This window comes from Astatotilapia calliptera, chromosome 16 (assembly GCF_964374335.1).
Source record: "Astatotilapia calliptera chromosome 16, fAstCal68.1, whole genome shotgun sequence".
Classification (NCBI taxonomy): Eukaryota; Metazoa; Chordata; class Actinopteri; order Cichliformes; family Cichlidae; genus Astatotilapia; species Astatotilapia calliptera.
Genome location: NC_137437.1, coordinates 14,364,105 through 14,378,183, shown reverse-complemented (window position 1 = coordinate 14,378,183; position 14,079 = coordinate 14,364,105). Strand labels below are relative to the sequence as shown.

The following is a 14,079-nucleotide window of genomic DNA, read 5'->3' as shown; positions in this document are numbered from 1 at the left end:
GTGTGTGTGTGTGTGTGTGTGTGTGTGTGAAGTACACACAGCCCTGTAGACCATCTCGCCGTCTCGCTAAATGGGGATGAATAGCGGAGAGTCACTGCTGCTCAATGGGAGACGAATGGCTGTGTGGCTCTCCGTCTCCAGCTGCACACCAATCACTGCCCGTGATGCAAATACAAGTGTGCGCATGCAGGCGCGCACAGTAGGCATGGTCACATAACCACCAAATATTATGTGGGTCGAACAGCTGTCTGTGGCTACGCTATCGCACAGGCAATCGGGTTGCTCAAAGAGCATGACATCTGATGCTACAGACAGGTCAGATTTGCAAACATTGATGTTCTCTGTGTGTAAATAGGTTAAAATAAAATGTCAAAATTAAAGGATTAGAGGTTTCACTCTTAAGTATGTGCTTTCTTAAAATGTTAACTTTCACTCTGCGCAATTACAGTTTAAACCAAGCTAATCTCAACTTTAGTGGCAAATCCCTATAGACTGTCATGTCACTCCTGCAAAACCGCAAATCAAAGCATCCCAAAAAAGACAAGAATGGTTCATTTTGCCTCTAGATCTGAAAAACAAAACAAAACACCACTTATCTGCAAGTTATATCAAGTTCAAAACTTATTTTAGCAAACAGGACAACGCTGCCACTCTTACACTGTAAATTGAAAGTGAGGCGATGGATAAATAAAGAAGGCTTGCAGACAAAGAAAGATGAGAGTTTGGAACCTCACATACTGCCTTTCAGCACCAGCTTACTTGTTCAAGTAAACAAAATACACCACAAAAGATAGTAAGGGTATACAGTACGTCACAAACACACGTCCATATGCGCTGAATGCAAGATATTCCGAGAAGCGTAGAGGCAAGGAACGGAAGGAGGGGACTGTAGAAAGGGAAGAGAAAGCAGGAGTGAGAAAGAGAGAGGGAGAGCAAGAGCGCATCCTGGGATGCAGAATGCCGAATACAGTGTGATAAGAGTTAATGTATCCCCCCCACGCCCCTCCCTCCATCCCTCCCGTTTGGCTCTCTCTTTCTTCCTCCCTCCATCCATCCATCCCTCCCTCCCTCTCTCCTCCTCCCCCGCCTCCTCCCCGTTCTCTTTGAGGGATGAATAATAACTGCTGCTCTGAGATTTCCTCCCTCGTTTTTCAAAGCGCAGAGCGGAGATGGGGAAGGTCTGCCTGGCCCGGGTAGCGCGTGTGCGCACACACACAAAAGTGCAGACACGCACTGAAGCACACACAGATGCGTGCGCACACTGTCTTGTTCTCGCTGCTCGCCTGGAGCAGGGAAATCAGATCTCCTCCAGAGAAAGACGAGTGGGGGTGTAGGGGGGCTAGGCGCTGTAGGGAGCCCATACAAAAAAATAAATAAATAAAAAAATAAAAATCTTGTGCTAGCACCGTATAGGCCTATACACACACCACGAAAACCACACAGACAGCACTGAGTGAAACCAAGAATAACTAGGAGGATGCAAGCTACCTCCTGGAGCGGCAGGGTGAACTCAAGGTTACAGACACATCACCGGTTCAAGCCCTGCCGCCAGGGCCAATCTATCCACGCTGAAGCGCCCCCCTGCACAAGGCGCGTAACCCTGATTGCTCAAAGCCAAGCGGCTTTGAAAACTGGAGCTGCAGCTTCAAGACAAAGCTGTAAAGAAAAAGAAGGGGAGAAAAAAAAAAGCACTGAATGGTAAGGCCGATTTGGTGGTGCGCTTTGGTGTTTAAAAGGGGATCGGGGTGAGGAGAGCAAGAAGTCTTGGCAAAAGACGAGCAGGCTGTCCGGGAGGAGCACTTGCACATCGAGCTGCGACGCACCACAGAAATCGGCAGCTAGGTTCCGAAGAGAGGGCTTATTTATGCAAACAAGCGTACAAGCGCGCACAGTAGGAATCTAGACAAGCCTTGTAAACAAACACACACCCACACCATAAAGCACACAGGGGAGGCGATGTGAGAAGCAGACTGTGAAAACTCTAGTCGTGCCCAGGCAGTGCTTACACACACACGCACACAGACGCACACACACACAGACGCACACAAAGAGCCGAGAGAGACTGAAGTGGGAGAGCGCGAGAGAAAGAAGGAGAAGGAGAAAGGGGAGGAGAAGGAGGAGGGATGAGTGCGAAGGTGCGAGTGTCTGGTGCTACTTTTGTGTTGCCAAATGAGGGCAAGCGAATGAGTGAGTGCGAGAGAGCGAGAGAGCGAGCGTGTGAGAGAGATGGATGTGTACGGCGAAATGACGTAAAATGGCTTGTCCGTGCGAGTGTGTGCAAGCGCGGGCGACACGAAATAGGAGCGTTTTCCCATTTCAATTCGCAACAGCTGGTGTCGAATTAACACATTTACCAGTGTGCATTTGGAACAGATTAAAATTGCGTGTGGCGTGTGACTATGTGCGTGTATGTGTGTGTGTTTGTGTGTGTGTGGCAGCAGCAGATGAGGGCCAAAACAAGAGTGTGTTTGTGTGTGGGAGTGTCTGTGTATTAACGCAATGGATCAGGGCAGGGAGAAATGGCACAGAGAGAGAGAGAGCAGCAGAGAGGGTTGCACAGAGAGCGAGCGAGAAAGAGAGAGCTCTACCCGACGGCTTTAGCTGCTGCCCTGGGCCGTCTCTCTAAGCCCTGTTTAGGAGGCTTTGGAGCTCAGATAGAAATAATCCCCCACTCAGACACACACACACACACACACACACGCGCTAGGCATGCACACACAAAATAAAAAACGCACGCACGCAAACACATGGGAGCTGTCGCGGGCAGACGCGAAGAAGCACACACTCCGGTTGAGGCGGACAAACAAGTGCGCACGCATTCACGCCGACACACACACACACACACACACACACACACACACACACACACACACACACACACACACACACACAGGGGAACAAGCAGAGACAGCACATTCGCCTCGACATGAAACCAACCACCCACCCACGCGCACGCACGCTCTCATATACAACAAAACACACACACTAAGGCTGTCTGCCGTGCGGAAGCAGAGCACAGCGACATCGGCACGACACCGTGACAAACACTTTACACACTCCAGCACTCAGCAGAGGGGAGGGAAGGAAGGAGGGAGAGATGGAGAAAGAGAGGAGGAGGAAGAGGTGGAGGATATGAGGCAGGGGGAGGGAGGCGAGTGAGTAGGGGAAGGGGAGGGGGGGGGGCTAACAAATTAATAGGAGCCGGAGATATATACAGCCAGCGCTGCTGAACGGGGGAGGAGGAGGAGGAGGAGGACGACGACGAGAGAGCAATTCATTCCCGTTTTCTACTCGTTCGCTCTCTGGAGAAAGGCAGAGCCGAGCTGAGCGAGAGCGTATTTGCTCAAGAGAGGGGAGAGAGAGAGAGAGAGAGGGGGGCTTTGTGTCGCTGAGGAGAGGAAAAGTGGAGGAGGAGGAAAAAGGGAGGGAGGGAGGGGGTGGAGTGGGGTGACATAAAAACACAGCAGCAGAAAGATGGAGCGCCTGAGCAAGGAAGAGTGAAAATAAGAGGACAATAACAAAGACTTTTTGAGCGTAAAAGAAGGCGAGAGGAAGGGAAAGTGGCATTAAGGGAGGGAAAGGGGGTGGTGTGTGTAAGGTGGGGGGGGGGGGGGGGGGGGGGGGGCAGCGTTAGCGCAGGATGCAGTTTGTCATCTTCATCAGCCGACAGCCGGGGCACGGGAGGAAAGGGTCTGGAATGGATGGAGAGGTGAATGGGGGGAGAAGGGAAGGGTGAGGTGGCGAGCAGGGCCGGGGGGGGGGGTGAAGGGTGATGGGCAGTGTTTGAGCAGAGCTTTTGAAAGACGTTGACCCTGTAATTGACCTGTGTCTCCGCCTACATCGCCGTGGCGACAAGCAGAGCCGCTGCAGCTAATCACTTAGTAACCCTGACCTGTCAATCACACCAGTGCTGTGTTGAGATGGGGAGGGGGGGGGGCAAATAAATGAAAAAGGAGAGGGAGGGAGATGAGGAGTAAGGAAAGGAAGGGAAAGGAAAGGGAGGGAAGGAGTAATAACAGCGCTGGGGTTATCATTTACTGGACCACCCGCCTCCTCCCACCCAACCCTCAGCCGACGAAGCTCAGGTTTTATAAAAGCCAATAAAACGCTCTATACCTCCATCTCTCTCTCTCTCTCTCTCTCTCCCTCTCACACACACACACGCACGCCCTCCTTTAGCGTTCAACTGCTACGAACGGAAAGAGGGAGAGCAGTGCTTTCCGAGAGTTAAGATAACAGAGAGAGCTAAAGAATGGGAAAGGCACATCAGGGCTTGGAGGGTGGGAGGAGATAAGATAGCAGAGTGAAGCCCCCATGCAAATAAAACAACAGAGTTTATAGCTGCACAGGTGTGTGTCTGTGTGTTACCTGTTGATGAGGGGAAAGATGGACACGAGCAGGTAAACTGAGGGATACCACTTCAACGGCTTGATCTCCTCCGCCAAGGAAACCTAGATGAGAGAAAATTGGCTGCTCACCCATGTAGAGAAACTCAAATGCTCACGTTAATGCTCTCGTCTCGCCTTTGCGTCGCGCACATACACGTGCACGCGCAGCGTCAGTGTCTTCACTGGAAGATCAGAGCGCAGGGGCGAGAAACAAAGGCCAATTAAAACCTAATAAAATATTAACCTGCTGATAATACGCAACATCCACACAGTTATGAGAAGAAAGCGGGGATTTCAATTAAACGAGAAGCAAATACTTTGCAGCAAATGTGAAGGGGATGAATTCAATATCTCGTGGACAAGCTGAGAGGAAGACAGAGACATGCTGCAGCAGCAGCTAAAAGTCGAGGAGGGGGGTGAGAGGCTGGTGGTGGAGAGCTTTTACAAGCCGTTATCTAATTCCCGGGAGAGGAGGACTCTTGCGTCTGGAAGAGGCTGAGAAGCGCGGCCCCTGGATTGATTTTCTGCGCTGTGCTGTTTTTTCGCCCCCCTCCTCCTCCTCAAGGCTAGGTCGCAGCAGCGGAGCCAGCGCAGAGCCTCCTTCTCTTTCTTTCTCCCTCTCTCATACACACACACTTACACACAGTTGGAGCCAGGAGGCAGGCCCACAAGCTCTGGTCTCTACCCCCACATGGAGGAAATTAATTACTCACCAGAAAAACCCTGAGGCAGTCAGGCTCTAACGCAAGCATTTTAAACAATTCAGATGAAATCCAGTGGTATTTTATCTTACGCATATATGCGTGTGTGTTCTTGAGGGGGGTACCGAATGCAAGAGGCGGTGTTTCACTGTGTGAGAAAGGCTGGCTGTATGTGATCTACTGAACAGAGACCAGTCGTATTTCCACATCACTGTCTTTAACAGCACAACCCCAAGGCAAAAACCAAGCTCAGCCCGATTAGCATCTATTATCACGGGAAGCCCTGTCGTCACTGGCCGTGTCAAGATCTGCCAATTGCTAACTTGTGTGTATGGTGTGTGTATGGTTGGGCACTTGAGTGTACGCATACTGCAAAGAATTTTGCAACGTGGAAGAGGAAAAGGACAGCCTGAAGGATGCTGCATGCAAAAGGCAATTTGTGGCTGTGTGAGCATGTGTGTGTATATTTTGGGGGGAAAAAATAAATCCAGAAAAAAAAACAACTTCAAAGACTGCTTGGAGCCAAGTGATCTCAGATCAGATTTCGGTGAGGCGTAGAAACAGGCATTTGAGGAATTTCAGTGAGCCAAGGAAAGGGTGCAGAAGGGTTGAAGAGAAACAGGAAGAGTGTGGGTAAAGTGCCTCCGCTGCCTCGTGTTTTTAATCACAGTCCTCCAGTGTCAGAGGCCCCTGCGCTGCTTGGGAAGCAGAGGGGGGAATGAAACCGTAATTATGTGAAGAGGGCGCAGCGGTCCCAACGTTAATGACACACGCTAGATTACAGACAGCAATCGGGAGCGACCCATCCCCTCCACCACCAAGCACAGCACTCACCCGGGCTTGCGCTCGTCTCAGGAAAAACTTCCTCTAAAAATAAGAGGATCGGGTTTACTGAGGGCACTTTAGCATTAAATTCAAGGACTTTTTAAAGGATTTTTGGGAGTAAAATTCAGGAACTAAAACTGAATAACATAATAGATGGAAAATGTTTCTCCTTAAAAAGCTGTACCACATAAGGCGCAGCAGCAGCATCTGCTGCAGTATTTCAGACTTTCAGTTACAACTTTTAAGCCAACATGGCTGAGAAGACCCGAAAGTGCTCTTTTGCTGATTATTTTTATCTTGAAGATGTCAAACGTTGCCGATTCTTTGAATTACTGTGGTTTAGTAATGATGCAAACAGACACTCCTTTGTTGTGCATTCATTCGTAACTGATTACACTTCTGATAAAAAAAAAAAAAAAACTTGGCTAGGTTTACAAGAAAACGGCGACTGATTACAATCCACACAGCTTCATCGCTGTAGGCTGAACACAGAAAAGTCACCAGCATCACTATCGGTAAATTTTGCCGGCGAACTGGCCAGCTCAAACCCTCAGGTGTGTGTGTGTGTGTGTGTGTGTGTGTGTGTGTGTGTGTGTGTGTGTGTGTGTGTGTGTGTGTGTGTGTGGCTGTGCTGAGCTCTGGGTTTTCCCCTCGCAGCTGAGAGGTTTGCTGGATGAGGGTTTGGGTCAAAATATTGCATCATTTATTTGCAGCTTGTGCATAAAAAAACGTTTAAGACAGGACATACTTTTGAGATAACTAACATTTAAAATAGAGCAGTGGAAGTTGGAAAGCCCGGTTGTTAATGACTGTGTCATTGCTTGGCTGCTTTTGAGCACAGTGGGGATTCTCGGCCTGTGTCTTTGGCCGGCTTTTGCATGCTGCATCACGTATGATGCTCACCATATCTAACATATCACGATACAGTGATTCTGCAATATTTAGGCTATTACAAGGCAGTCGTCAAAAATACATTATGATATCTGTGTTAGATTAGCATGCATTAGTATGCATGCTGTCATTATCTATGTATGAACTTTATTATACATTTTAAAAATAATTAAATTAATTAGCTCTTTAATTTGACTTGTGCCACTGTCTGCTTTTTTCCTCTTCTGTGAACTGCTTCATCTTCTTTGAAAGTTATTTCACTTATATTCATTTTACTACCATTAATTTGATAAGCCTGACTTATTAAATAGCGACTTTGGTAAGTGAAGCTGGTGGGGAATCCTTTTAGACACCCTGTGCGTTTAAATATAGAGATGTCTGGCGGCAGGGCATCGATAACGTAACACAAGAGGAAGAACTGCTTTAGTAATATTGTGTTCCAGCCATATATTTGTATATCACTGCTGATCGTTTAACAGCTGGACAGCTGATCCCTCAAAAAAAGGAGGCATGTGTGTTTTGTCAAAAAGTCAAACGTCCTACTGAGAGCCCTTAAGAGAAAAACCACATACTATTCCCTTTTGCTGGCCAAGAATAAAATAAAAAGTTGATAGACCAATTAGAATACACACGCATAGAGCGTACCCTCAGTGGTTTGCAAGGTTGTGCATGCATGCGCACACACACACACACACTTGTATAGACATAAAAGTAGAGGCCACTGCATTGTTACTCAAGGCAAAGCTTGTGTGGATCGGTAAACAAACATCTTGAGAAGATAACGAACAAGCGACTTGCTGTTTGCTCAGCCAGTTTTGTTGCTACCCGACGGGACTGAGCTGCTGTGTGTGCAGTTGTGCAAATGTATTTAAACGTGCGCACGCGCGCATGTGTGAGGGGTGCTGAAAAACCGTCATCTGAATATCCTCTCGTTGACCTGTGCCGCTTCAAAACCTTGTGGCAATCATGTGTGCTCATGCATGAACACAAACAAATTGCTCAAGAAATACACACACACACACACAGATGGGTCACAACATGTGACTTACAGCACTGATAACTGCCAGCGCTAGTTACGTACGTCACCACTCCAGCCAGATGCAGACGCACATGCACTCAGACAGCGGGAGGGGGGATGATGCTGCGCTGAGTCAGGGAGGAAAAAAAAAAGGGTTGGGAAATGCGTGTGGACACAGGGCATTAGGGGTTTGAGTGTATGTGTGCGTGTGACAGTAACAGAGAATGTGTGAGGCACAGAAGGAGGGAGACGTGGCAGAGTGAATGGAAATCACCAGAGCCAGCGGTCTTCAGACACCCAGCAGGAATCGCTTTCTCTAGTTTACACCTGCTGCTACACACTCGTACACACATGAGCAGGAGCTCACTGGTTTGGCAAGCACAATCTGGGAGGCTGTTGTTGTTGTTTTAAAGCATCGCAGCGCGTGCATAAACTCTCATAAATATTCATGTCCATGAACCTGGCTTGCTGCTTTATTCATGCTGGGTATGAGCACAACAGTGAGAGAGACAGCGAGAGAGGGGGTGAGAAAGACAGAAAGAGAAAGACAGGGAGAAAAAGAGAGAGAGAGAGCGTGAAGTGAAAGGCAGGGAGAGAGGAAAAAAACAGATGGAAATGAGCGGAGTGACCGGGAAAGAGAAATACGAGGAAAGAGAGTGTGATAAAAACCACTGCTGACTTATTTACACTCTGTGCTACACATAGCAATTAGCCCACATGAAGACTGTGTGTGTGTGCATTTATGTGTGTGTGGTCACACATTCATGCACACGCGACTCCGCTTAAGGTTACGCCAGTTCACCGTGCAGTAATTATGTCTGCCACTTAGGGGCAGCATCTACATAACCTTAACCCTAACCTGCCCTCCGACACCTCACCCTGCTGGGCAGAGTGGCAACACCAAACAAGGAGGAGGGCGGAGGGAGTGCGAGGGATTGCTGCTGCTAGTTTTTCCTACTATGCATTAGTCATATTGTTTCAATAGCACCTGGTTAGGGAGAAGTAAGGCTTTATAGTCTTCCTGGTGAACAATGCATCATGAGCAGTCAATGAACCAGGTAAAAAGACGTGGCAAAAACCTGTTTAACGATCCACTTTCTAATACCAGGATTTTCAAGAAATCTACTTTTGTTCAGCTTTTCCAAACTCTGTGTCTCACAAGAGATGAGAAAATTGTTAAAAATCAAAGTAGCGGAGACAAGAGGCTTTTAATTTTCAAGTGCAGGTCAAGCATCTTAGATTTCCATCATGCAACCAGCTATTTCATAAACCCTTCCTGCCTACATCCTTTATTTAATTTCTGCAATATTTTGTGTTTTGTGGCAACACTATGAGAAGCTTGCAGAACTGACTGTCCTCACATTTAAACAGTGGCTCCATTGTGTAGTGGTTTACACATTTAAATAAAGTTATGTCTCCAGTCACGTTGAGTCCTGCTGCGATCGGAAAAATTACTGTTCACGTATAACCCAGCACTAATGTGTAAAATCAGTGAAGTGCCCCTTCAGACTAGGCTAGGTTAACCCTCTCCCCAATTAATTTTCCCTTTTTCTATTCCCCTTATTTCTCCTCCTCCTCATGTCGCACTTCTCAATCTGTCTTGATTTACACCTATCTCCTGCTCCATTTAAAAATGAAGCTTAAACACACCTTTACGTGCATGCACACATTTATATACACATACACAAGAGCTCACACAGGAATAGATTTGAGAGGTCAAATTGCTCCCTGCTGTGTTTGACACCTACCCAGCGTGAAGGCAAGAGCTAATCCTACAGACACGCTAATCCTCACATTCTGTGTTTATACGTGTACATGTGCGTGTATGTGCTAAGAAATTTGATGGTCAGACCATTACCTTGCGCCTCTCTCGCTCTGGGTTGAAAGTTCCCAGCCATGACTGCATCTGTGCAGAAAAGACACAAAATAGGAAGAAAGAGGTCAGGGCAGCTAAAAAGCAGGGGAAAAAAAGAAAAATTGCAGTGATTTTCCGATTTTAATCAGATGGGTTTTCCTAGTGAGGAGTGACATTGTGCTTAGAGGTCATTGCCTGCAGTGAGAAACCTGAACAAATATCACACTGACTACCACATCAATGCAAAATCCCACCACCTTCTCACACGCCTCAGCAAAATTACCCAATTCACAACCGAGCGCACAGCTTAGAGGCAGAAGGGAGCTCTTAAACAGCTCCCAGCATCTTGCAAAAAAAAACCCTGATCAGCTTCAGTGCACACAATTTGACAGAGGAAGAAGAAAACAAGGCGGAGGGTAGGGGTGTGTGTGAGGGGGTTGCGTGGGGGAGCGAAAAAAGAGAATTTTGTTTAGAAAAAAGTGTCGGGAAAAAAAAGAAGTGGAGCAAACATGGCAGACACGAGGCCTTTGGAAAGAACGTGGGAATAGTTTTCGCTCTTCCTCTGCGTCCTCTCTCGGGGGAATGAATGGAAAATGTCAACAGGCAGGCGCAGGAACACACATGCACACAACCATGCACAGGACTGGGGATTGGCGATGGTGGGATAGGAGGGAGGGGGCTGTATGAAGCCAGAAGGTTTATGTAACCCAAGACATCAGAGACAAATCTCTGGAGGCCCTGTGCGAGCTTCATACGCATGAACAAAAAGGCAGCATGAACAACATGCACTAACAGCTCTTCTATTCTGCTATTTATTAACTCAATGTTGCCATGGTTTCTCGGTGCTGACGTGATTGTCATTGTAAATCTATGCGTGACCGTGGTGTTTGTGCAGTGCGGGGATAAAAAAAAAAAAAAAAGGACAGCCGTTTGGTCATTAGATTCAACTTGTTTCCACAGCAGCCCTCTGCTGCCCAGCTGAGCACCGCTATCCATCAAAATCAACAAACGCTGATAATAAGTGGCAATATCATTAGGCTTTGGCCAGGTCTCCACATACCCGGCTTTCGTTGCAGTCTCTCTTAAGCCACGCTACTGAAAGGGAAGCGGTTATGCTAGTGGCGTGTTGAGGGGTGAGGGCTGGAAGGAAGGGAGTGGACATGTACAAATTGCATCTGTAAAACAAACACACTCCCAGAGCTCTCTGTGTGGCCCGAAATGACTCATTAGCCTTCAAATCCCTCCAGTTATTATGAGCTCGCACAGCCACTCAGAATGTGTCCTGTTTCTTTTTGTTTTGTTTTGTTTTGTTTTTTTAAACAATCTGGGTGTAAAGGACTTGGAACCCCCTCCCTCGCCACGCCCATCTGCCTCGGTGAAATCGGAAGGTGGAAAAACTTCTCCGTCCAGCTAACATCCCACCTCTCCTCACTCAGCCTATTCGTCTCTATCCCTTTCTCCATAGCGTCGCCACCTACCCTGCTTTCAAAGCTTTTGAAATTCTTTCAAGTGAGACAGCCTGCAGCTGAAAAGAGATAAGGCTTGAGCTCTTCATAAATACGACAGAGAAAGCAAAACGGCAGAGTGAAAGGGGGAGACAGACGCGGAGGGGGAAAGGAAAAGGGGGGGGGAAGAGAAAATGAGCGGGAACACAGAGAGAGAGAGAGAGAGTGACAAATGAATGCAAAAAAGGGATTCAGAATAAGGAAGGTGGGAAACAGATATAGAGACAAGAGGTAGAGGGAGTGATAGCTGAATACTGTGAGCTGAATGAGTTATGAGATGCAGGTTGGAAACCAGCGACATTCATTCATTCTCTTTATCGCAGGCGTGATAAAGAGTGTAGTCTCTTTCCCGTTCCCTGCCTCTCAGCTACCTGCTGTCTGTCTCCGTTGTCGTCTTCCTGCAGCCTGGCTATCTGCAGAATCTCTCTCACTCCACCGTTCCCTGTGCAGCCCAAGCAATGAATGCTAACATTCAACAGCAACACAACGACTGTGAGTCTGATGAGGCTTTGGCCTCGTCCTCCCTTCACGTCAAACGCTCACGAGCATACTGTGGCAACGCAAGTCTACCGTCGCTGTTCCAGCGGCCGCAGTGTGGGGTGTCGTCAGATCAGGGGAATGGCAGCTATGCGAACTTTGTGGAATGCTGCCCCTGGGCTCCTACAGCACCGAGCACGATGAAGAGCCACGCAAAACTACAAGCTACCATGGTGAGCACATCAACTAAGTGGTAAATGAACTTATCTGATTTCCTGCACAATTTAATGGATTGCAGTACAAAATATTGAATACGGTAAAAAATGCCCATCACACAAGAACTGAAAGTCCACAATTATATCAATTCAGACAATTTATTTGCCCAAACATCAATTCCAATTAGCCAAGTAGACAATTTAGAGTCACACAAAAATTAGAGAAGCATAAAATCCTCATATTCTAGTAGTTAGACCAAGTAAATGTTAGCATAATTAATAAATCAAAGCCATTATATTTTATGTTTTGTCCAAGCATCAGTTTAAAAACCAATTTAAAATGAATAAAAAAGCAGAAATTGGCACAATGTAGCAGCTGCACCAAGTGAAAGAAAGGTATTCTTGCTTGATAAATTACTTTAAGTATAGAACCAGGACGACATTTTATGACACCGTTACTCCAGTATGAAAAAAGTCCCCAGAAATGCATCACGAAACACATTTCTCACTCAAAAAGTTAGATGAGATTATTCCTTGCTACCTTTAAACAATATTGCAAGCTTCTTGTAAACTGTATCTCAGCAGTTTTGACCTGTAGTCATTTCTCTTCCTTAAAGAGCTGCTTGACATTCAAACAACCATTATTACCTTTTCCAAATGCACTGGAAGCGAAAATGAAAACGAAAGCAAACTATGAAATTATCACAATTGTTTAAATGTGTCTAGTTGTCTGAATTCATGTACTTTTGCTAAGTATATACCACACATTCTCAAATCTCCACAAACCACATTTATCCTTTACATGACTTTTGATCAACAGGATAGGATCGTTTCATAGCGCATAGTGTTTTGGGGAATTTTTTCTTATATCTGTACTTCAGTGAGAACATTTACACCCCCACCCCATCAGTACACCCACAGAGCAGTTCCACTAATGCCAGGTTTTAAAAGCTCACAGCGCCGTCACGTTCGGCTAAGTTGTCTTGAAATAGACGTATATTGAGTACTCACTCTCTTATTGGCCACGCAGATGATCCTGGCGTAGCAGAAGATCATCAGGAAGATGAGGCCGAAAAGAGGCACGTACCATCTGCAAAGCACAGGCGTAACAGATCAATAACAAAACTTCAAACGAGAAACATTATTAAAAGATCATTTTTGCTGTTTTGTCGGTGGAGGTTGTTTCTTTAGCCTCCTTGCTTCAGTTGTAGAAAGTGTGACATGAAATCACATGAACAATATCAAAAGTTATGATTACGGTGATATACTCTTATGCATTCTTAAGGAATTCACACCTTAGGAAAACACAAAAGCAAGCCACGTGTCCTGTTGCTATAGGATTTAGTCCAGACTTAAATAAAAGCTTATGTTTAGCTGGCGTGTCGCATAAAATCATTGCTCATGATCTGCCTACAGATACATTTTTTTCATTCTAGGCAGCGTTATCAATATGAGTGTATACACCAACTTACAAATTTATATAACATACATTTATGACATGACTATGTAAAAACATTATGATAAAGTAAACGACATCGCTTGGAGGAAAGAAGCTACAGCAAATGACCACCTCTGTGCTGCTTTCCTTAGCTTTACAGAGCTCTGCAGTTCAATTTTTAGCTGTTGGCCACCAGTTTTACTTGCAGAAGTGTTGCATTTTTGGAAAAAAATGTCTTGAAGTCCACTGCGTGCTACTTGCTCAGCACCAAAAGGAAATATAGTTAAAGACTTGCTGGTAAACACTTAAGAGCATTTACAAGCTGAGGAGGCAGCTATTTCTCTCAGAGGATGGGAAACGACCAAGAAAGAACAAATGGGCCGTGAATATACGACATGCATTCACCAAGCAGACAGGCACATTACTCTTATAATAATGTAGGCCCCTATAAGAAGGAATTTAAATAGGCAGTTGTTTGTTAAGAAGCTGATTATATCAACTTAACAGGTAAAAACTTAAGCTAAAAAAAAAGAAATTAAAGGTTAGAGTTTATCAGTACTTTTTCCATAACCAGTTCAGGTGAGACTGTTTCGCTGGCTGACACTAGAAAGCATTATTCTAAACAGCTGATGCGTAAAGGGCACACAGTATGTACACAGTCACCAAAGACTGTAAAAAAACCTGACGAGGCAACTCTGGACCTCACTCCATATAGTTTTACATACTGAGTCAAGAGGTAGATGAAGAACAAAAGATCATTCCAGCA

The 14,079-nt window shown here is 46.1% G+C and overlaps 1 protein-coding gene across 2 annotated transcripts in view; it reads right to left on the bottom strand.

Annotated features, from left to right (window-relative positions):
- Positions 1 to 14,079, bottom strand: part of LOC113007509 (cyclic AMP receptor-like protein A) — a 51,796-nt gene that overhangs the window by 19,800 nt on the left and 17,917 nt on the right. For both annotated transcript variants that reach the window (XM_026144142.2, XM_026144143.2), the window contains exons 9-11: positions 12,887 to 12,965; positions 9,682 to 9,729; positions 4,369 to 4,451 (exon numbers count right to left, since the gene is read on the bottom strand). In XM_026144142.2, coding sequence (XP_025999927.1) covers positions 4,369 to 4,451; positions 9,682 to 9,729; positions 12,887 to 12,965 — 210 coding nt within the window. The remainder of the gene's footprint in view (positions 1 to 4,368; positions 4,452 to 9,681; positions 9,730 to 12,886; positions 12,966 to 14,079) is intronic.